At 38.3% G+C, this 25,604-nt stretch overlaps 1 protein-coding gene across 2 annotated transcripts in view; it reads left to right on the top strand.

The window, feature by feature from the left end:
- LOC139465686 (Krueppel-like factor 6) overlaps nucleotides 1–25,202 on the top strand; it is a 38,336-nt gene extending 13,134 nt beyond the window's left edge. The window contains exons 1-3 of one of the 2 annotated variants that reach the window (XM_071247468.1): nucleotides 20,746–20,833; nucleotides 21,360–22,059; nucleotides 22,564–25,202. In XM_071247468.1, the coding sequence (XP_071103569.1) occupies nucleotides 21,372–22,059; nucleotides 22,564–22,751 (876 nt within the window). In that variant the 5' untranslated portion in view covers nucleotides 20,746–20,833; nucleotides 21,360–21,371 and the 3' untranslated portion in view covers nucleotides 22,752–25,202. Of the gene's footprint in view, nucleotides 1–20,745; nucleotides 20,834–21,359; nucleotides 22,060–22,563 lie in introns of those variants that run through there. The other variant, XM_071247467.1, reaches the window with a different exon arrangement.
- Nucleotides 25,203–25,604: the final 402 nt, after the last annotated feature.

Raw genomic sequence — 25,604 nt, forward strand, 5'->3', positions numbered from 1 at the left:
TGTCTATATATTTCAGAGGTATACATAATCTCAGACGTTCAGCCCTGCCAGATATACTCTTTTGGTTTAGAACTACATGACTAGAGATGCATGTTCAACCATTGCTGGGGGCAGTCGGGTAGCCTAGTGGTTAAAGCGTTTGCTCATCACCTCGAAGACCCAAGTTCAATTCCTGACATGGGTACAATGTGTGAAGCCCATTTGTGGTGTCCCCTGCCGTGATATTGCTGAAATATTGTTAAAAGCGGCGTAAAACCATACTCACTCACTCACTCATTCAACCATTGCTGTAACTGAATGAAGCTATGTCATTACTAATTACGATGTCATATTTCAACTTATTTTCTTCCATGTTTTACAAGGTAAAGTAGTGTAGCCTAGTGGTTGAAACTAGCACTCCTCACACCAAATCCCGGGTTCGATTCCCCGCTGAGTACAACGTGTGAAGCCCATTACTGGTGTCCACTGACAGGATAATATTTTGGAAAAAAAAAAGACACAAATATTTAGCATTTTGTCAACTTTTCTTTTGTTCTTATGCAGATTCATAAAACAGAACAATATTCTAATTTGGCCTCATTAATAATTTGGGAAAAAAAGGACACGGATATTTAGCATTTTGTCAACTTTTCTTATGTACTTATGCACATTCATAAAACGGAACAGTATCCTCATTTTGCCTCAGTAATAATTAGATTTTTGTACTCTTCTGTGAGTAGTGATAATGGTTGTGGTGTCAGTTTACCATTAGGCGAATACATGTAAACAGATCAAACAGCTTGCCACCATTTTGACAAGATCAGGTGTTATCGGGTGTAATTAGACATTTTAGGAAGTGTCTTTATCCATGTGAACAAAATCTGATACCTTAATGAAATAAAGGACGGTCCTGGCGGATCAGGACTACCATGGATCATCATTGATAAACACAATAAAAGCATGTTGCTAATGAAGACAGCATCACATTCAGTATTGAAGATCACGAGAAAGATAGCATGCAGACTAAGATGTCATATAAGTACCGGTAAAAGGCTGTGTTACTGGAAGATATAAACAATATCCCACTGCTCATCAGGAAGTGACATATTGATTCTGATGGTGTTGTTGTAGCTTCTACAGGAAACAGATGGAAAATGATTTGCTTTCTGAGGAAAGTCGCATCTTGTAGCATTATTACAATAAAGCCTTTTTCTGACATTTGACAAAGTGCTTTTGACTTCTATATGTTCTTATTCTGTGTAAAAAATAATATGATGGGTTGTGTATGGTTTGTAAGTTAGAAGATAAATGTTTATGTAACTGGTTTTTGCTTTTGCTATCTAGATTGATATGTTGTTTGAAAACCTTTTGCTCCTTTGTTTAAATATGCTACCTATGATAAATATTCTGAAGTTACCTTTCATTTTAAGACATGTAATTAGATCATTGCATTTAAAAAATTGATATAATGGCTGAATCTTGCAAAGAATTTTGGAAGAATTTTGAACATAAGAATAAAATTAATCATCTGATGATAGTATACATTTTCTACACAGTGTCGTATACTTTGGAAGATTAATAGACAACTTTGTCCTTAATTACAGGTATCTGTGCAGGTATATGTAAGTAAATTGTCCCTACTTATGCAACTGGTAGGAGCTAATCACAGACAGTTATGGTTACTGGTAACTGGAGTGGTGACCACCTGAGATGATGACAGGTAACTAGCCCAGTTAATTACAGGTAGCTCAAGTTAATTACAGGTGTGGTACAAAGAAGCTGGGATTACAAGATTACTTTAGGTACCAGGTGACATCACACGCTTTGAATGTAATACGTAGACTGACAGTGGCGGATGTTAGGAGAGGTGGGGGGGGGGGGGGGGGGGGGTGGGGGGGGTGGGGGGGTGGACAGGGGAGGGGTAGATGAGACGTGTGGATTGGGGAAGGGTATATAAGGGTTGATAAAGGAAGGAAGGGGAGGATTGGGTAAAGGATGGGGGGGGGGGAGGGGGATAAGGTCGTAGAAAGGATATATGACACACTTATTGTTGGATATTCTTTTTTCGTTTTTGCTAGTTGTCAATTTGGTATCGTCACAATAAATTTCAGCTGAATAATTTTTGGACTACCATTGATTCCTGGTTAAATATAGATAAGACATGTACCCTGTAGATATTGATCAGCATTAGATTTAGTGATAATGTTATTTTTAATGTTGAAATGTTCCTTTCTTGTCTTTCTTGAAGTTGAACTACTTCTTTCACTCATAAAAATGGATACCCAACCACTAAGCCAAATATATACATTTCTTTGTTTTGCTGCAGACCTTTTTTAAATGGACCTACATTTTAAGGTATTTTAAAGGAATGTTTCAATACATATGTCGTGTTGTTTCTGCTCTATTTAACATCTGCGTAATAGAATATAAGAAATCTCACAAGGTGATCTCATAAACTTCACTTGACGTGCAAATACCTTTTGTAGGCAAGATATGCATGTTAAGTTTTCTGACTAGTCCTAGCCTAAAGCTATATACAACAAGAACACGCGAATATGACAACCCAACGCTGTGTCACTCACACTAAATATCAGAGGTCACAAAGGTCACTGCATTAAAGTCAAGGCAGATGAGAACAAGCATTTATGCATAACGTGTTGTCCTGATAAGGGTATATTCCCACGTGGGAACAGATCTAATACTGGTTGCAATAGTGATATTTTTCAATGTCAATGTGTGAAAACATATATGGTATATTTCTGTATATATATTCTGGGTTCTCAGTAATAGTGAGTGAGTATATAGCTATATTCCAGCAATATCACTGCGGGGGACACTCGAAATGGGCTTATTTCCTTGTATAAAGCACAATGCTTCGTTGTATGGTATTTGCATGGACTCCACTGGGATCAAAGGTTCTGTCGTTACAGTGCTGCAACTCGTTTCATTATTGTGCGATGTAAGATAATTTGTTATGATATATTTATGAGTTCAGAAAGGATCAGCTGGTTGCTTTTGAATCTGCAACTTCTGATTTTACTGAGAAATACAGTTTGTGATCTGATACTTGTGGAACTTGATTTCAGCTGAAAAAAAATCAATGTGTTAGCTTGACTTTGAAAATAAATATTGATGAATGAAATATGTTTTGTATGAGTGTCTACCTGTTCCCAGTGTCATGAACGTATTGATTAGTTTCAAAACATAAAGAATGATTTGAGGCCATTGTCTTGTTGTACAGTAAACTACGGTTATAACGAACACGCTTATAACGAACTGACGGATATAACAAACTTTTTGGTCCCGACTATTTGCTCTAGTTATGCTGTATATATGCTTATAACGAACTTTGGTTATAACGAACTAAAATTAGTAGTCCCTTTGAGTTCGTTATAACCGTATTTATACTGTAGTTCATTAGTTTTGCATTAAAATCCTGGTTCTGCTTGGAACCTCTGATCATGGTTTTAAGCCGTGAACTACACCTTGGTTTTGTCAACACTCAATCAATTCTCAGAATGTCTCCGTAGTCTATTGGATACAGCATCGGAAGGTCAGTGGCTCAACCCCGGTGGAAGAGTTGCATCCCTTAGGTATACCAGGATCATATGGTTGTGGGTTCTATCCCAGATTCACCTTGATTATTATTGTTGGTTTATTCCGTGCTCGAAGGTTTCCTCCATGACATCATGTTGCACTCCCCTTTCACAGTGGACACTCCATAACTCAACTACCGTCCAAAGAGGCAATAATCCCGCCTCACTCATTAAACACCGAAATACATGTACCTTAATCTTGTTTATTCTAAAGATGAATATGTTTAAGAGATATTTTTTAATTGTCATCAATGGTGTGCATATGTACATTAAAGGCAGAATATCAATAGTCACCCTCAGTTCTACGAAGGAAACCCTAACTCCTTGTGCATATGGTATTGATCATTTTAATGGCTGAATAAAATCTTGCACACAGCCAATTTGGCAGCTGAGATCCAAATGTTTTTGACAGCTTTCATTTGTCAATATCTTTCCTACATGTTACAATGAATTATTTTTGAAGTAACATTAACAAACTGCTGAATTGACAGATATGTTTATCTTGATCTTGATAATCAATAAGTGGCAAGGGCAACATGTTTCAGTGACACTGATATTGATATTTCTTGATTTGTGGATTATTTAATTTATTTTTTCAACCAAGGTCATGCAGTCAATTAGTATGATTAGTTGTGGTATAACAGTATGTGTATTTTCGACAAATGTTGGTGTGTGGCATGTGCTAAGCATGCAGACTGGTTCAGTTTAACACTTGTGAGTTGACATCACTTCCTGGTGTCATCATCTGACACAAACACTGTTACAGTAGCTGTCACATATTTTGGTGACACTTGCCTTACTGATGTACCCTACTGTACAAGGATACACTTGACCTTCAGGTGGGTCAAAAGGTCAAGCTAACATGGCTGATGATGTAAATGATTACTGATTCAAATAAACAATTCATGATAAGCCATATATTGCGCAGAGACAATGAATAAACATTTCTTCATCTGGGTTGCCTCAGTCATCATATGATCTGTTCCTTGCTGTGCTGAGTGGAAGCCCTCTCCTGCAAGGCTAGCTAGTCATGTCATTGTTTCAGATTCATTCGGGGTCAAAGGTAGCCGAGGCGTCTACGGCGCCTCAGTTCACTGTGCAGGATTGCACCCCTTGAGAATGCCAGAAACCTTAAACTGTGGGTTTGAATCCTGGTTCACCCTGATTATGCTTCAAGGTTTGTCAGCACTTTACCCATGCTTGTGGGTTTTACCATGGACCTATATACAAGTCTGTGGTTTCACCAAAGTGGTAATGTCCGAGACCTGCATCACTTCAGGCTTTTGTCCCACAGTATATGATGGGAATACTGGTGATGAACCCAGCTCATTCATTCACTTGATAATTATCCTAGGCTCATCATCAACACCATTCCCTTGCCTGTGGGTTTCATCAAAGTTGTAAATGTCAATAACTTGCATGATCCTCTGCTTTCCTCCTACATTAAGTTGACATGCATGTCATACTGTTCCGAGGATCCCTGAAACCCAACACTTTAGCCTCTGATGAGCCTTATTCCATCGATTCCTGAGCAACAAAACCCAAATCGCTCACTCACTCTTCATGATTTTTTAAGCAGCGTTTGAAGAGCCTCATTGAATCGATTCTCAAGCAGATCAAATTACGAAAAACTTTCCCTTCAAAAGAAATGTAAACACTGACATCAAATGAAAAATAACAGTGCCACTGCTCCTATTTACAAAGCATAGATGTTTACATCGAGTTGTGTGAGTTTATAGATTTGTCTTGTTGAGGTTTGTTACGCAAAGGACCTCCTTTGAGTCGTTTGAACAACTTCTTGTCAAAAGCTTGGTTAAGGTCTGTTTGATATAGACATGACATACAGGTGTGAAGGATCTTGGAGTCTTTGGTAGAAGTACCACAGAGGTAGGTGAGTTCTGGTGTGCAATTACCTTGATTACAGGTGTGGCATAGACCTGCCATGGTGTATGCACAGGTGTTTGCAGGAGGTATAATATGCCAGCTATTGATGATGGTAAGATGATATTGTTGAGCTGTGACACTCAGTAACTTTGTACTTAGTGCCTGTATGTAGGTAGAATCATTAAGGGATTTACCCAATCCTAATCTCAGATTAAGGGATTATCTCCACATTGGTGTATTTGTTATTTCTTCTACTTAAATCCATTGAGGCATAGAATAGATCATCACTTTGTTTTTGGATGGGATTTTGTCTTATGTGTTGAGTGAGTCAATATTACTTCACGTCATCATCAGCTATTTCTAATCTGAATCATACATTTTGTGATGATAATTTGAAGTGAGGAACATGATAAAGGTTTAATAACTATGATGAGAGTTAGTTATTACGAAAAATATTAGATCAGTTAGTTCAATCACACAACTTGATGGAGGGAACCATTCTCCATGGTACCTTGATGACTTGGATTTGTGCCCATGCTATCGACCACTTGAATACCACACATAAAGAATATAATAATTACTGTTATTCATAATCAGGAATTTACCAGGTTTTTTTTAATTCACTTTTTAAGCATACATGATGCAGGATTTCATTTCCGATAAATCCCTATATATGCAATTCTACATCCCTATACACCTTCAGTTATAAATTTGTTTACAAATTTGCAGACAGAATCATGTCAGTGGAGTGTTTATCATAAAATCACCTATCAATCATTGGCAATGACTTGATGAATTATATATAATGTTATATCAATAATCAATTTCAATATGCTTGCTATCGTTTTGTTATGCTGTTCAACTTATCTTTACTCTCCAGAACAATTTGCCATATACTGAATGTTGGTGTATTTCCTCCAGGATTTTTTCAGGAAATATTCTTGAACAATCAACAAGCACCAGATCAATCATGGGAAAATAATTGATCCTGAATCGCAAACACTGGAAACACTTATAAGCTCTTAACCAATCAAATGATTTCTCTGCTATCTCCACGCATCTGTATAATCAAGGTGAATTGTGGGTAATCACTTCGGGTAAGCTTCAGGGTTAGAAATCATGCTGAAGAAAAGCCATGAAAAATGTCAATAATCAGTATTGTGTTTTAGAGAGATGATTGCCAGTTTGGGTGATGTGACCAATAGTTATCGATTGGTGAGTGTATTTGCCAAACAACTGCTCTTTATGTTGCGTGTTGTAACATCATGACTGAGATTGCCGATCTTGAGTTGCTATTGATTGTCATGGCGGCAGTGTGGTCCCTGTTTGGTCAGGCTTCTCTTTGGTGTGTGCTCCCATTCAGTTGAAAAAAAAATCATATGAATGGATATTTTTTATGGCTTCTTTTTTTCACCTTTCACATCTTATAATGCCTAATTATTGACATTTGTATATATTTTTTTTATCAAAAATCAAAATCAAACAGTTTGCATTGTCAAGTTCAATATCTTTGTAAATTTATGTTAATTTGGGCATGCAATGTCTAATACTTTGCAATCCAGTTTGAAAGATTTTCATGTATTTTTTTATCAACATATCAGCAAATAAAGGATGTTGTGTTCATAACAACTAGTTATGAATCTATTAATGTTAAATGTGTTGAACAAAAGATGTGGACAGTTAACAGGAACAAGCTTGTATTATTATTCCCAAAGGTTTGCCTTCAGTCTACCATGTGTCTACCAGATCATTGATTGAGTCAGTGGTGTGGAACCTATTATTACTCTTCTTGAATGTTCATACCACAGACCACTAGCTGTGAAAAGTGTCACACGAATATCTGCTAATTACTCAATGTCAGATCAAATGCCAGTGTTTAGTAGTGATGGAGTGCACTTAATCTCACAAGTGGTTTATCCTACAGAAAATCGGATCTTATTTTGATTCTTCAATACAAGCATGTTTGTAAGCATCATACATGTATGCGGTATTGGCTTGCAGTCCACCTGAATCAGGGCAATTCGAACGACCAAGTTACATCTTCCTGAGGCAGGGGAGTTAACTGAATGTTAAAGTCCAGTTTCCACCCTTGCCGAACTAGGCTGTAATTATGTTGTACTATTTCGTTTGGACTAATGAGTCTAAGCATATTCCAATCAAAATCACACAATGAAATCTACATCCAGTTTGTAAACTGCCTGGCAGATTTCAGTCGATTGCCAGATTTGCAGATACAGATATTTTCCAAATCTTTTCATGTGTTTAATCAAGGTGTCTCCTGATTTAATGCACATCGGCAAGGGCTTTTACAAGAAGTTAACTCCCTTGCCTCGGGAAGATGGTTGTTTTATTGTCTTCACATGGTGACAAATTATCATCTTTTTCAGTTTGAGGCTTTTGAAGACTATATAAATCTATCCTGTTTGTGTGAAACAATTGTATCAAGTTTAGAATTACCAATAAAACTGAATATGTGATATTTATAATCATGGTAAGGATATAATCAGTCAAGTTTGAGTAACTATTTAAAAAAATGCAATTCGCAGCTTTACATACCGTATATGTTCGCAGATAAGACAAATTTTAAGAACCAGAAAAAAGATTCTGTAGAAAGGTGTTGGCTTATCTACGGGATAGACTTTCCAAAATTAGGGGGGTGGATGACTGGTTTGTTAAATTATAATGACTTTTTCAATAGAATTACTGCGTTTTTCATCTTATATTATTGAATATCTGCAAGTACCCGCACAGTCTTGCAGTCGGACTTCGCGATGTGGCTTTGCCTTTCACTTCCTGGTTCGGCTTATCTATGTGTCATATCATTTTCAATGGTCAAGTTAATAGTAATACCTCGGCTTATCTACGGGGTCGGCTTATCTGCGGTCATATATGCTATATTATTTTTGAAAGGATTTTCATTGTGACAATGTTCGGACTACTGGGCCCACTTGCACAAAATGATCTAAGCGCTAAGACTATTGTAAGCCTATGCTACGATCATCTTAGCGCTAAGATCGCTTTGTGCAAGTGGCCCTGGGCTTCACAATGTTGATTGTAGTGGAGTTGATTAATTGTACATCCTCTTTCAATATGTACCATTAAAAGCTTTTTCACACTTCCTTACAACCTGTTTTAAGATAAAACTACACAGCTTACTCTAACCACATTTATATCAATTTGATCAACATGTCCCCAGGCAGAGGCTTTGTGGAATGAATCTTTGGAGTTATCTACCCTTGGCTGGATTGTGTGCATGTTTAGATAATGCATGGAAATTGTTTGATGTTGATTTCAGTCCCTCAAGGCTGATGACTGACAGCTTGTCAGCCTTCATCAGTTTCATTGTCAATAGATCACTGATTGCACATTGCTCTGAGATAATTGGGAGGCGGTATGGGGGTGATGGTCGTTACCATAAATGTTGATTTTTCTCTGGGAAGATAACTGTTTATTGAAATGCTAAGGAAATTCCAGAATTATGTAAGAGTAATTAGGATGTGATACAGTGTCTGGATTATGTGTGTCCTCTTTAAGTATGATTTTTATGATTTTGGAAGCAATTTTGTTTTGATTGAGACTTATTGGATGGTCTGACAAGTATTCATGCATTATATTTTTTATTGGTAATATATGATGTAATACCCAAGCCCTGAGCATGAATCCAGTTATTAGTGCGAATTAACATACTTGCTTTAGAAACCATTGCAACTAATTATATTTTTATGGTAATTTCATTTGAATCGGAGAATGGAATGAATATGAAGTGGTTTCATGAAACAATAACATGAATAAATGTTTAATAATATGTCTGCTTTAAGGAAAAGACAAGGAAACAACTTCAAACAACAAAAGATTGACTTGATAGTCAGCCTGTTGGACATTTCCTCGTAATAGTTAATACTGACATTTGTTATCGGACATTAGTCACAGTGTCTCGAATTTTGTGGCAATCCAAGAATATTCATTGAACCAGAGCGACATGTATATTGTGTACCATGTCTGTATGTGCAGGTAATGTGTTTAATAATTTTGATTTGTTTTTAAAAAAGAGGAAAGCATTTTTAGATGGAGTCCAGGAGACATTGGCAGATTGATCTAGTTATCTGTAGGTCTACAAGTTCAAGACCCGTGAAGATCCGGGGTAGAATAGGTCTTCAGCAACCCATGCTTGCCATAAAAGGCGACTATGGTTGTCATAAGAGGCGACTAACGGGATCAGGTGGTTAGGCTCCTGACTTGGTTGATGCATGTCATCGATCCCACTTGCGTGGATCGATACTCATGATATCAATAACTGGATTGTCTGGTCCAGATTCAAATATTTAAAGATTGCCGTCATATAGCTGGAATATTGCTGAGTGTGGCGTCAAACAACAAACCAACCAGCCAATCAAGTCAACATGGACAAGCATAGCGTCAGTGTTACACCATATGTTACCGATTATTCCAGGGCTCCAGAGAGTCTAGTTAAATATTGTTTATTATCATAGAGTTGTAGTTGACAAGATTCACTGTATAATGTTACTGATATCTACCTTGACATATGAGAATGTTTTTTATAGCATCACGATTCACATCTTTATTATAATCAATGTATGTAGTATTGCTTCAATCAAAAATCATCTGCCTGTGTCATTTAAACAAGATTGTACACTGAAAATGAAACAATTATGATTGCAATTAGGTACATTCACAATCTCATTAAAATCAGATCTTAGTTCTCGCTATCGCTAAACAAAGATCTGAGGACATCCCATTACGGGTCACGTCAGAACGACCTTTCATCCAACCAATCAAAGCACCTATACCAGATCATGAAAGTGACAGTCAGAATGTGTTTTCTAATCATGCGACCTCGAATACCTTAACACGGGCTATTCCGAACGACAATTACGGTCCGTACGACTGATTCCGTTACAATTATCGTCTATCTCTCATTTGCATGGGATAAACATTTGAATGGAGGAGGCATTGCACAGTACGTCGGAAGCATTGCCATACAATGATCGCAATGATATATAAGACATTCCGTAATGTTTGTTTTTTTCAGTTTTCAAAATTTTAATCGAGAACTGTGTCTACATATTTTTCATGCGTAGTCTGTAGTGGAAGTCGTTAGGTTGAATCAAGTGCCATAAAGCTCGAGAAAGCTGCTTTCTAATTGGCTGATGTCGACTTCTTGTCAGTCGAATCAGTGGGAGGTCAAGGTTCGTGAAAGGTCGTTCTGACATGACCCATAATGGGATGTCCTCAGATTTTTGTTAAGCGGCAGCGAGAACTTAAGTCTGATTTTAGTGAGATTGGTACATTCATCACTTACATCAATAATGTTCATTGTACATGACGTTTCAGACTGCAGACTTACCTTTATAGTCTTCGGAGATTTATCATACAAATAACTGCAAAAGTAAACAAGCACATTTATCACTGCAATGTGACAACTCGTCACCTTTGACAGCTCATCTGGAAAAGGAACGAGGTGCTGCAATGTACGTCTATATATTAATTGACATCATCATCTGACCCAAATCTGCCTCTGATATAGTTCTGCAGAATATAGGACTGGACTGTCATCCATCAGAACGTGTGGCTACAAGTTAATATTGGAGCCAGTGATTGTAGCATTGCTTGTTATTAGCATGTGTTAATAGATGGATGTATATGCTATATGCAATATACACACTGTAATAAGGGCTTGTGATCAACAGTCTGGCTTTATTACTTTTCTTGGGACTTTGTAGCATATGTGAGTAAGACTAGCAATGGGACATTTCAAGCTGTTTATTCGGGAACATACTCAATATCATACCTTTACAAGTAATTGCTATATAATACTGTTTGCTTTTGTTGGGTGGGGTTCCCATTTTCAAAGCGATGTTGACAAATGATTTGTTTGCTATGCTTACGCACTATATACCTGCTGACACAGAATTTCAATCTAACCAAGCCTTGATCCCCACCCATTGGCTCCCACAGAGCGCATATCTAGAATGTGATAACACGCTGCTTGTTGGCCCTGCCGGTCAGTCAAGTTGATTCCTTGATAGACCTGGCACTTTATCATTGGCATTCTGTCGCTTGCCATTTCAAACATGTGGATAGTACACAAGGAGGTTTGGAACAGGAATGTGTGTTTATGGCAATGAAGAATATATGATGACAATTTGGTAAAAATAGGGTCATTTGTATGACATGACCAACAACATGATTGAAACATGATTTCATAGTGTCAATAATAATTATTGGTAATGTATTTGGACAGTTTCACACTGACCCTTTCACTCCCCAAGGAGATTCTGGGATAGAAAAGGTTATCAGTTTTTTATGCTTCTTGACAAAAATGGTGGTTACAATGTTTGTCATCTTCTGAAAGATATGGGTCGTTGCTCATGCTCTCAACCACTGGTTTGCCTGGATAAGACTCTCACTTTCACATCCGAACTTGCCCACTCACGCACTCAAACATGCACATGTACTTTATGTACTTAGATTGGTCTCAATAACCAAAAATTCAGAAGCCCAATTCAGTGAGTGGCACTCGTTATATGTCATCCCGAGTCTGATCACGTGGTCTGTGCAATACACTTTGCACTATATTTTCAATAACCACATGCTACCTAACATGCGTACTAGGACAGTGACTTGACTGGTAAACATGTATAGGATAGATCATATGTAACACTATTCAGGAAGTGTCACCATGTAATGGTTACCGGTTGTCCTTTACATGTGATTTATGACATTATTAATATACCAGCCTCTTGTTCTAGTATCTAAACTGTCCGTCACATTGAGATGTTGTACTCCGTCACTCAAGAGGAATGATAAGCGGCTATTATTTTTTCTGACATATCAAATTCCTGGGATTTCCTTTTTTGACGGCTGCCAGAACTTTATGAATCTTTTTTCATTGAAGATTTTCTTTTATATGAAAAGTTTGAAAAGTTCAAAGAATGTGTGATTGATTCATAGTAGTTGGATGACATTGACAAATATTTCTCAGCCTCATGTATGATCAATCAATATTGAAAGACAGACAAATGATAAACTCTCTGAACAGGCTGTTGTTTTTGGTGATAGTGGTAAAATGGGGTTTAACGTTGCGTCTTATATAGGGACATGCATTTATGTGTATGTGTTTGTGTGGCTGCTTGTACTAGTCCGGACTGATGCCGATTTATAGTGCAGTTTAACATGAATACCCCAATCAGACACAGTATACTGACTCCGAGCCGACCAGTCCTTGTTTTAGCCCCTTAATGCTGAGCGCCAGGCAGGGTAACACCAAGTACCATCTTTTAACGTCTTTTGGTATGACACAGCCGGGATCGAACCCCGGACCTTCTGCTCTCTGGATGGACGCTCTACCATTAGACCACCGAGGCGGTCCTGTTTTGTGGCAGGAGTACTTGCTGTGCGACATCAGGCAACAAACAAACATTTTTTTATTCTAGTTGTGCTATGGGGCTTGCTTCCCCTTTTTGTAAACACCTAGTGTCTTCACTGCTTTTGGGGATCTATTTGTCTTTTGAGAAATGTGGAATCTGTTCACATGATGATGGAGACTGGTTGTCCTCTGGCGGTGACATTTTGAAGTTGACTGCAGATTGGGATAGCTAGGTGGTTGAGGCGCATGCTTCTTACATTAAAGATCCGGGTTTGATTCCTCACATGGGATGGCTCGCTGACTTTGTTGATGCATTTCATCGATCCCAATTGCTTGGATCGATACTCATGATGTCCATCACTGGATTGTCTGGTCCAGACCCAATTATTTACTGACCTCTGTCATATAGCTGGAATATTGCTGAGTGCGGCATTAAACAACAAACAACCAACCAACCTCATATGGGATCTATGGCTGCACTACTCACATGAGTCAAAAGAATCCAGACCTATAGTCCAAACTCCAGACAGTATTCATGCAAACTCAGACCCTGACTGAAGGTCTAATAAGTGTGATAGGAAATTGCCTTACTTGGCATGAAGCAGACACATATTTGTCATCTGAGTTACGAAGTTTGGATCATTCACAAATATGTTTGCAGTACCCACAAGCTACCATCATCATTATCATCAGCAGATAAGTAGCATGGTAACGGGAAATTTGTGCTTCAACTAAACACTTGCGCACAAAAATGGTTGTTTGCTTATGCAGCAAGGGTTCTTGTACCTGGGGCACATAGCTGTGATGGTGGTTTGAAATGTTGACTCGTTTAGCTCTTGATGGGGAAGCACTATGAAACATAAACAGCTTACTTTGCTGTTAATAGTTATTTCTTGCAACCAGGAAGACGTTCCTTTGAAAAATTGCTATGCCAGGTGAATCACTTGACGTCAAAGATGCTGACATATTACACTGGTTGCACAACTGCTGAAGATAAATTTCAGAAATCTTTTGGAAGCTAATGACTACTTGTGTCAAGCGACAACTAATTGCATTTATCTTGGCAAAGAAAACAGATTACTTCCTAGTGTCGCTCATGAACAGACTGCTGCATGTGGCCGAGAAGAGAGAGTGGAAAGTCGGTGGTTCGATACCCGGCAGTGGCCTATCCAAAAACATCAAAAGATGGTTCTTGATACCCGAATTGGCTCGGTGTCAGTACACTGTGACTGAGAAGGGTATCCATGTTGTGCTGCGGCCTGGTATCTCAGTGTGCTAGCACCACAAAACTGTCAGACTGTTTATATCTTCCTGACTTACCTACTTCAGAGCTCCAGATAAATCTATGAGCAATTGAGTTTTTAATCGAAGGTTTCTATTTTAATTGGGTTATTACACTTTTCATTGGGTAACCAATATTTTTTCACCTATCTATTCATCACTCTATTGGTTTTTTCCAAAATATTGAGCTGACATTTTGAGATTTAAAAAAAATTTAATAATGTTTAAGATGTATGTAACGGTCCTAACTATAGGCTTGACTCAGAAAGTAAATTAGCTTGTAATTGTGTTTCGGAAATTAGCTCTTTTGTACGCATGCTGAAAAAGCTTCATTGGGTATTTATGCATGCTGTTTTGATACATTTGAGTTTTTCATTTAATGCATGTGTTTCTGTATGCAAGGTAATTGAAAGTAATTGGATTTTGAATATTTTTGGGTGGTACTTTACACAAATATGCAGCTCATCTGTAGCTGTGCTACTTGACAACAATTGTTTGCTTTGCATGGGCTACACATACAATAACTTTCTTGTATATTTGCCGACATGTGAAAACATGTGAAATGTATGAATTTGATAAATGTTTTAACACCCTCTTCCTTGTTGAATGGATTCTCCATTCAGCCACAGAATTCCCATTGCCCCTCTCCATTTCTGTTCTGCCCTTTGGGATACTAGAGCAGACACCCTCGAGTCAACTAGAATAGGCATTGGCTGGTTACAGTGTCGATTGCTGCACTTGCTACGGAGATCATCAACCAGTGTTTTGTTAGTCAAGGCCAGTTTCAAAGTCATAGTGATGTTGATGTCAAAATTAATTCTAACTAGGACTCTAATGCGATGAACTAAATTATAATTTTGTTGCTTTTCCTTCCAGCATCTTTATTATCTTAACAGGGTGGTTGGTAATAGACCTGAGATGGACCCCCATCATTGATAGATCTGTGAAGCCCTTGATCACACTCCACTGTATGGAGCCTGGTCTGTGTAAGCTCCAAGCACACGTGCCTTCCCTGGGCTTTCTCTCCCCCTGTTATGCATATGTTCCTGTCAAGTTTATATCCCCTACACTGTGTTATGTATGCAACCTACACCTCCCTGGATCCAGTTTGTCATCATGACTCATTAAACAGTCAGGGGAATCTGACAGGAATTTGTGTACCGAGCTAATACAGACTCGCAGCCTTCAACTGTGTGGAACATACATGTGTGTGATTGGGAAGGCAGGTTGCCATTAAAATTGCCAGTATTTTTACAGCTATTCAGTGAATGGGGAATTGTCTTGCCGATCATGTAGTAAGTTTCAGCTGGTCGATCTGACATTGAGTGCACTGAGGGAGATTAAGATTAGTGCCTCAACTAAGTTCTGCCAACATAGGCAGACATGAACCTGTCTGCACAGTGCACAGTTAAGCAGCAACACTTGGTGCCTAAGTTAGGCAGTTGCATTATAAGAATTACTTGTGTAAATATACTTTATTAGTTGTAGGATTGCCGTAATTATCAAGTCTGTCTCTATTTGAGAGATTATGGTGCAGTTCCAAATGAATTGCTTGCTGCATCATGAAAAGTTTCATTCACAAAAGTAACAAAAATGTTTTTCAGTCTGAGTCAACGGTCAAGTGCGTAGTCTTCAATTTGTCAGGGTTTGCTATCTCTATTATACCTGCTGTGATCAATCGACATTCCTGAAAGCTTATGTTATCGGGATACAAGAATTCTGATGGTAATGGCGCCTCAGTCAATATCATGAACCAAATTCCATGAATGTACAATTGTGTTCAAGTTAACATAAACTAATCCACTAATTTACTTTTGTGTTTGGCAAGTTGAGGAATCTAGATTGACTACCTTCTGCCAGTAACCCCTTTATCAAATAATCCGGGCCGGGGCTGCGTCAGCTCTTGTCAGGAACATTAATGACGAGTCAGCTTGGTGTTGGCATATTTGCTTGACCGCAAATCGAAACTGAAAGCTTTGTCTGCTTACTTCAACAATCTAGAAAAAAACCACATTCTAGGATTCACATATCTTCAAGGGTTGATTCAATGCTTTCATCAAGAGATCGCTCATTAACTCGTCTCCCCAAACAAGCTGCACATCCTATTCAGGAATTGTTTGTCTGAGGTCAGAGGGAGCATGTTGGTCATTTTCTGACTGGTCATTTTGATCCAAGCAAGCCCACCGGTCAGTTAAGGGTGGGTTGGAAGGGATCTGACTTCAGGAGCATTGGTCTCCAGTCTAAGGGCCTGCTGTGTTAGGACCGATTCCATTCACTGATGCTGATAAGAAAATCACGGCTTCATCAGTTCATTCTGAGGTGATTATTTTGGGATTGTCCATTATCTATGATCATCACCTTCCTTTCGAGGATGTGCTAGACTAACATTTAGTCCAGAAATAAAGCTATCTTAGATTTCTGGAGCTTAGGCAATCTAGACTTGCCAAATCATTCTAGACTTGAGTTGGATTCAATTACTGTATTCGACGTAATAAGCTCCCCGCTCTAATAAGCGCCCACCGTGGGATTTGCTAATATATTGGCTAGTGAACAATCCCAATTGGTACCCCTTCCGACCCCTATTACCATATAATACGCACTAGTGTGATATATGCACCCTTTATTATTGGCAATTAAATTCTGGAAAAATATATCTGTCGTACATAAACATTTCAGGCTGTCAGCATAAACCATGAAATTTATCTTTCAACTTTGTTCACCAAAATAATATTCTAATAAGAGCCCCCTATTTCTAGTTTTGAGAGCGCCCTGGGCGCTTATTACGTCGAATATGGTATACTTTATTCTCTAGGATCTGGGAAACAGACTAGGGGTTACCGATTGATACGCATCAAATTGTTGACACTCAACAAACTATGTTTATTATACATGACAAAGGAAAATATAGGAAGAACAATTATGCTATTTAATTGTGAAGATTCCATCTTCAGTGCTTCTGTCATCTCTTTCCTCATCCTCCAGCAATTGGTACATTCACTGAAAGTTTCATTATCACAGGCTTTTGAAGTAAACCTAGAAAGGTCCTGTTACATATGAGAGTAGACTGTATCCTTGGCATCCTCCGGCCTTACACTAAGTCACGCAACAACAGCAGTGGCATTGCAGGCATTAACGAAGTAAAGCCGGCACTGGTCCCAAGGAGGCCACTGTAGTTGGCAACAAGCTTCACTTCAAGGGGCATGGACATGAGCAATGAGGGGCACTATATCAGAATAGAGAATGCTTTGAATACATAATGCCAACAAATGTTATATTTGGAATAACACTTTCTTAGTAAAGTACAGGGCGGTTGGGTAGCCTAGTGGTTAAAGCGTTCGCTCATCATGCGGAAGACCCCAGTTCGATTCCTGACATGGGTACCGTGTGAAGCCCATTTCTGGTGTTCCCCACCGTGATATTGCTCACACACTTAGTAAAATACAGATTCTCGTACTTTATTTTGGGGGGGGGGGGGGACATCCGGAGAGTGCTTGCTTGTTTTGTATATCTTGCTGTTTCACAAGGAACAATTGTGCCAAATCTCAGTCAGTCAGAAATTATGTATATATATATATTTATACATACATATACAAATACACAAGAAAATATCAGCAGACACTTATATACAGACATCATAAATAGCAAATACACCAATTTTCCTGTTACTTTTAGAACAGTGTACCATTATGTTGGTGTAAATTCACACAGCAGAATATCTACACTGGCCGTGATGACAGCAAGGTTGCTTGACCTCTAGACAAGCCAGTAGGAAAAACTTGTCAATATCTGTCATCGGATAGGTCTTATTTTCCACCGTCCCTAACCAAACAGCCACACCCAGTGGGCTAAAGATTTCTGGTGGGCAAGCTATCCCTCTTGTCCGTTATCTGATCAGGGAGATGTCTCAAGTCGTTAGCTTCAGTCGCATCTAAAAATCAATGTCTTTCAAGGGCATTTCCATAACACTAAATATGAATCTTACCAGTATTAGTGCTGACAATGTTTCTTAAATGTTAATCAAAGCTGGTTAATATTCTGGAGTACAGGGAGGGGAAGGGCGGATACCATGCTAGAAAAAGACATTTCGTACTTCATGTTGGGTGTAAGGTTCAGTATCTTCACCACAATGTGTGTGAGTGAGTGAGTGAGTTGGGTTTAACACCACTTTGAACAGTAATCCAGTTATATCATGGTGTGTCACTGGAAGGAATTCCGAAGTGATTCAGGTCAAAGATGTTACCACTTTGGTGAAACCCACAAACATGGGCATGGTGCTGACAAACCTCGAAACAAAATTCGAACCTATGATCAAATGTTTCTTGCATGCCCAGGGAAGCAACTCTGCACAGCAAATAGCAGCACCTGAAACAGCTGGGCCCCTCTTGCCACAATATGAAGACATGTAATATGATCAGCCAGTTCTGAATCATGTTATGGAGAAAAAGGTTTCATACTCGTTATACAAAATTCTTACATACCAGTTTAGTTTCCTATATATTCCTCAAAAGAAGTTTTAGAACACCTGATTATTTCATATTGTTTTGACATGACACATTCACTATATCTATCAGTTGATCAGGTGATCTTCAACTTCTTTTGACTAGTATATTAATGATGACGACACCAACTCATGCAGCGTTACAGCAAAATAAACACTATACCATAGTGCCATACTATGTATTTCTTTGGGGTTTTTTTCTTCTTTTTTCTTTTGTTTTTGTTGTTACAGAAAATAGCCATGCTTTACATGTAGCTCTCATACCATGTAGGCTGCTTAATGTATGTCTAATCTTAAACATGTGAAGATTCTGTCATAATAGTAGGTCCAACAAGAGACTTTTTTTTAAAGCTTTAGAATGTATCTGTCTTGTAAATGTCTTTTGTGCAGAATGAATCATGACAGCCATTCGTACATGACCCAACTCACATTTCCCACACCCTTGTGAACATGATGAAAAGATTTCAGAATAAACACACGCTGCAGAATGAATGTGAGAACGAATACCCCCCGACACTCTTTGTGCACCCCCTCCAAGCAACAATAGTTGGGTGAAGGTAGTATTTATAGATTGTCAATAGAGGACGCGTCCACACATTCCTCCACATGAAATCTTGTATAATAGCGCAGTGATAGATAGGTAAAGATCACTTGTCCCTGTGGTGTTATATGGGTACCTACGTCATCACAAACTAATATTCCAACAGGTCCCATTGATAAAGTCATCCTGTCAAATTCTTTGCATAACGCTATTATAGAATTTATTTGGGTTTAAACTTTCCTTTGATGGTTTAAACCCATGTGGTTGACTCAACTTCTTGCCATATATGGTAAACATTGCATGCATAAGTGCATTCTTAATTAGCCATGAATACTGTTCAGACAAAGTGAAGTATGTATGCATAATGCCATTTATCCATGTATGTGTAGCGTAGACTGTTCAGTCAGCATTCCAAACAGCCAATACATTTGGACAGGCAGTTTGTATGCATTCTTATCATACCTTATTCTCTTCTTATCAAGTGTGAGAAGTCACAACTGCCAAGAATTGAAAACAAAGCCTAACATACACTCATTTTGTGGAGAGCTATACAATCAGCATCCTAGTATAACAATAGCTTATTTAGGGATGATATCAAAGTTGTCTCGCCATAGGTGGTTTCTACCTCAGTGTCAAATTCAATTGACTTACATCTTTGCTGAAGAAGGAATTCTATTGTTTTTGTTGACAATGGATGTCAGATAAGCTGTATTTGTTGAGAGGGGTTAGTATACAAGATATTCATTCTCAAGCTTGATCATTTCTTTACATGTTAGTGATATTAAACAAGAAATATTATAGTACTTTGCCAATATATATTTGAAAAACTGCCGAAAGTTGTTGGATTTTGAAAATTTGATTTAATAATTCATGCCTCCATCAAACTGCCCTAGGGACTGTTTTTTCTGTGGCAAAACTGCATTCTAAATACAAAAACATCAGTTGAATCAAAAATGTACATAAAAAATGCATTCTTCCTTGACAAGCAAGTGATTGAAGTGATACTGTGTATCTATTCTCCTGGCTAGTGACACAGGTGGGTCAGAGGTGGGTTCCCCAAGATGAGTAAGAGTGCAGGCATCCGTAACCAGGAATGCCGGCCGAGGTGGGATGTGGGTGTTCCTGTGTTTGCTTACAGATGGGTTCGTGGTTAACCCATATCCTGCTCAATCCATCATTTACCTACTGTGAAAGATGTACTCTAACCAAACTTGTCTATTGACAGCCTGAATGATCCTAATTACTTGAACCAAAAAAGTTAGGGTTGATGAATATTTTGGGGAATATTTTGATGAATTTGTATGCCCAGTCTTCACTACAAAAAATATCGCCAAAAATATTCATGATCCATAACTATTTTTGATCAGTTTAGATAGGCAGCTTGAATGATCCTAAAGTAAGAGCACATTGACAACCCATCGCTGTCGTAGGGTCGCATTAGAGCTTCACCTGCAGGTTAATCACAAGGGTTAATTTACAACAGAGAATGAGCCACTGTCAAAGCCAGAGCACTATGATGAGAATGAATAGAATATGAAATTGCTGTACCTCTCCCCAAAACGGGGCGGTGTGACAAGTTTGGATGAGTACTTGATATTTGCTCTTCAGATTGTGTATGTCCGCATTGTGATGGATCTACGTAGGCCAACTAGTAACTCCTTGACCAGGTGCACAAGTAGTTTTCTGAATTACTCTCACTCGAGATTGAATGTTCATCATATGTAGTATCTGTATGTGTGTCATAGTAATGCTAGGGATTAGTTAGGGGCAGTATCAAAAGAATGGATAGTATCCTCTGATGGATGCAATCCTCTGCAAGGCAAAATAGTAGGGATTTTGGAACAATTGAAACTAATTATCTGTCGTGGTAAAAAGAACACTCAATGTTCAGGCAGTCTATGTCAGATTATATGTGAATTAAAACTTATATATAGTATAGAAGATCTGACAAGAACTAATTACTTTAAGTTTCTATTCAAACTTTCCATAATGAGGATAAGGCTTCACACTTATTTGCTGTTCTGTATATTTGGATGACAACAATACCAAATCTATGGAATGATAATGAAAATGATTAAATGATATGATATTTTGTCACATTTATGTTATTTGTAATGGAACTAAGCATTATCATTCTTCATTTGAGAAAATCAATGACTATTTTGCTCAACATTATCTTGTTTTTCTTTTCAGAACTGCCTTGAAATGGAACGCTACCTCAAAGATGAACCTAAGCTCACGTCTTTCAAGAAACTCAATTCCGAGGATGCCGCATCAGGAGGGGTGTCGATGAAGCGTCGGGCTGAGGCCTGTGAAGCTTCAGAAGCAGAGGGAGAAGCAGATTACCCCGAGTCTGATGATGTAGATAACATTCCTGATGATGAAGATGACGATGATGATGTGTGCGATAGTGGTGATGAAGTTGAAGCCGATGACAAACTGAATGAATTTGCACAGCTCAATTTGAATGATCGGGCATCGGATACCCTCAGTTTAAACAGCTTCAGTTCAGCATCTAGTGGTGTGTCATGGGATAGTAACATAAGTGACCCTCCTTTGTCACCAATACGACCGAAATCTAATGACCCTTTTGCTTTGAAATTAGTTGCACAGAGGCCTGGCAGGACAGAAACAGTTGCACTGCGTCCAATTTCAGCGGAGTTGGTTCATAGACATCAAAAAATTATTGTGGCAGCTGGGTCATCACATAAACGGCCACAAACTGCCCACCATCATAGCCAGTCTCAGCAGTGTGTATCACACCCTCCTTCTGGAACCCGTATAGAAGTTAGTCTCGACACCAGGAAACGGGTTCACCACTGTCCATACTCGGGATGTAAAAAGGTCTACACCAAAAGTTCACACCTTAAGGCTCATCTACGAACGCATACAGGTAAGACAGTTATTATAGTGTGTGCGTGTGTTTGTTTGTTCTTTAACACCACACTTAGCAATATTCCATCTATATGATGGTGGGCTGTAAATAATCGAGTCTGGACTAGACAATCCAGTGATTGACATCATGAGCATCGATCCATGCAATTGGGATATGATGACATGCATCAACCAAGTCACCTAGCCTGACCACCCGATCCCTTTAGTCGCCTCTTACAACAAGCTTAGTCGCTTTTTACTGCAAGCATGGGTTGCTGAAGACCCGAATTCTGACCCAAATCTTCACAGGTAGTTATTATGGTAGAGTTGTCTCCCTCCCCTTTAGCACTATATTGTTTAGTGGTGAATATGTATAATGCTTGTTATTTCAACCTGGGGCACGGGCTAACCAACACATGGGATGTTCTAGTGCTCTAAGATGAGCCTAATTACCATTATGTTTCATGAGTTTATTGACACGTTTATGTAGACCCATTCTAAATGCTGTGTTTTTCTTCTTCAGGTGAGAAACCCTACAAATGTACATGGGAAGGTTGTGAATGGCGATTTGCCCGAAGTGATGAACTTACACGCCACTACCGAAAACATACCGGGGCAAAACCCTTCCAATGCAGGTATTGTGAGAGATGTTTCTCCCGATCGGACCATCTGGCACTACACATGAAACGTCATGCAACCATGGATCTTTGACACCGTTCAAGTCCTCGCCCATTTACCATCGCCATTTGACCATGACCTACAACTCTGTGATAAGAACAAACAAGCACACGTGATACCAAACATTGAATCTAAAATCATAGTGTTATGTCATTTGAAAGGGGAGAATTTCCTCATTTGAATGAATGGTCACATGACAGAATAATGTTTGAACAAAAGTGCATGACTAGTGGTCGTCTGAGCCATTTTGAAAGCACATTGAAATTACACCATGACTGGCCAGTGATAGGACTCGCAGTTGTGCCAAGAAGACTTCACATTCATGTTAGTGCACTAATCAGAAAAGACAATGAGTGGCTCTCAGGAATTGTTACTCCAGAGGAGAATTTGTAAGAGACACTGGACTTGTTGAACGTAGTCGTGCATTTCCATATACCAGTACTCTGAAGACATGGACAAAAGATCTGGAACATTGTTAAGGAAGTGTGAGAGAAAGGAATGTTTGAACTGGCTGTGGATTCAGCCATTAGTGACCTCTGAAGGTCATGACATTGAACTTATGATATTAACTTTGTACCACTTCACTGTGATATCATTACATATCTTGCCTAGTGCTTGAATAGAACGTAGCTACATAGAAATCTCACTAACATGATAAGGTTAAGGAAAGATTGCAGTCCAACATGTTTATGTCCTTCTTGTTTTCGAATCGTTTCAAGAAAAGAAGGATGTAGTGTGTTTTTGATATCAGTTTACACTTTCTTGCTTACTGTATTTCCTCGATTAAACACCCCGCCATATATTTCTGTGTTTAATCACAAAGATCGTAATTGGGAGAATTATGTTCATAAAATATCCCACCCTTTAATCGAGGAAATACGGTATCTCTGTCACACATACAGAGGTTTGAGGAAAGAGGGTTAGGAATTAATCTAAATTACCAGTATGCAAAAATAATTTCTTCTGCGATTTTATTTTCAGAATAGAGATAACTTAGCCACGTATCTCAATATTGTTTTTTTGTCAGTTAATTATTTGCTTACAAACTTGATCAATTCCAATCTGCTGGTATTTGTTTGATTTTAACGACAGGGCGTTTCTGTTGTATCGATATTGTTTAATTGGCGTTTCCTGTTGTTGGGTTTTACATTTGTTCTTGAAGATCTGTTACCTTTGTTCTTCTGTTACTTATATCTCAATTTTTATTGTCGTCATCTCTCTTATATTCCAACGCCCAGGTTCCATGAAAAGTCACATTCTGATTTTGTTTTGCTTGAAAGCGGACATCTTGGTTCCTCTTTTCACTGCTCAATCTGTTATCATTCTTTATGGGTATTTTTTTCCATTTCCTTTTAGCATGTTTATCTCAAGTTTACACTGCAATATGCAAACAAATTTTAACTAACAAATGTCCAGATGAACAAACCAATTTCACCCAAAGTGCTATTAATGTTACAGTATATTTAATTGTTTTGAATCAGACATTGAAACATTGGCCTCAGTGGATATATGCAAACATCCTTTTTGTTTAAGCCATTTGCACAGGAAATTCGGACAGCTGTGATCTCAACAACACAAGTGGCAGCAGCTATTTATGCATCCTGCAGTTGGACCAATCAGATTCTCCGTCTCAGATCTGCCTTCTCCCAATGTAATGTGTCTGAGTGGCTGTGATTAGTTTGTTTTGTACATGAATAACAATGAGATTTTAGTATTGCTCATATTTATATATGTCATCTTATTCATGTGTGTAGTAACTATGTGATAAGTGCTAATACCATAACACTCACTGAAGAAAAAATAGTGGGGAAATATCTAGGATCAGTGACCTCTCTCCCTTGATAATTCAGTGCAAAAAATGTTTTTAGTACATATATATATAAAACCCACATGACAATTTTCTGACTCTTGGGATTGTGCAATTTTGTAAGTTTAGGAAGTGGTTTTAAATATTTTTATAGCTAATTTATTTGGCAGAATATTCTGAACAAATGCCACACAAAGCTGTTACCCTTTGTAACATAGGCATTCAGTCCTGTACAAGTATTTTCTACTTGACAGAAATATCGCATGTTTGGAAACTGGTGATATTCTGTCAAGGCCATTAAGAATTAAATCGCTTGTGTAAAATACGAGATATTAGATATCCTTGTTGAGACCTCCATTTTTCTAATTCTCCACTTTTACTCAACTAATGTATTTGGAAAAATTGAACCAAAATACATTTGAGTTTCCATTTTCAGCATTCATGACTTCCAGTAACATTAGAAATGCATCAATTCCCAGGAAAACAATAGTAAGGACATGTTAATTGTTAATGATTGTTAATTGTTCGCTTGTTTTTTTATACTTTGATGTATATTTTGGTAACATGTAACTCAGTGAAGGATCATGGGAGAAAGCAGTGATGTCATGTGACATTTGCATTCTGTTGCTAGGTTTGCAAGTTCCCTCATGTGAACTTGGTGTATATAATCAAAGAATAAATATATGTATGTAATAAAAAGCTTCCTGTTTTGTTTCATTAGTCAGAAAATGTTTCAGCCAAAATATTGCAAAATGCTACCTCCCTTTGAGCTATCTGCCTGTGACTTGTGAAAGGGATGGAGCTGCAAGGAGTGTGGAGGGACAGAATCTGATTCAATCCACAAACAGCCATCTTCCCGAGGCAAGGGAGTTAGCTAACTAAAAAAGTCCTGTTTACACCCTTGGCGAGCTAGGCTGGAATTCGCGAGTTACATTTTGGCTGGACTAACGAGTCTATACATAGTCAAACAAAATCGCTGAACGAACTAGATATTTGGTTCTTAAACAACATATATTTCAACATGCAGATTTCAGTCACAGATTTAAAAATCTCTTGGCCACTATAGCACTAGCAGAAAA

The sequence above is a fragment of the Haliotis cracherodii genome, unplaced genomic scaffold (genome assembly GCF_022045235.1).
Source record: "Haliotis cracherodii isolate W230 unplaced genomic scaffold, xgHalCrac1.p SCAF_18, whole genome shotgun sequence".
In the NCBI taxonomy this organism is placed as follows: domain Eukaryota; kingdom Metazoa; phylum Mollusca; class Gastropoda; order Lepetellida; family Haliotidae; genus Haliotis; species Haliotis cracherodii.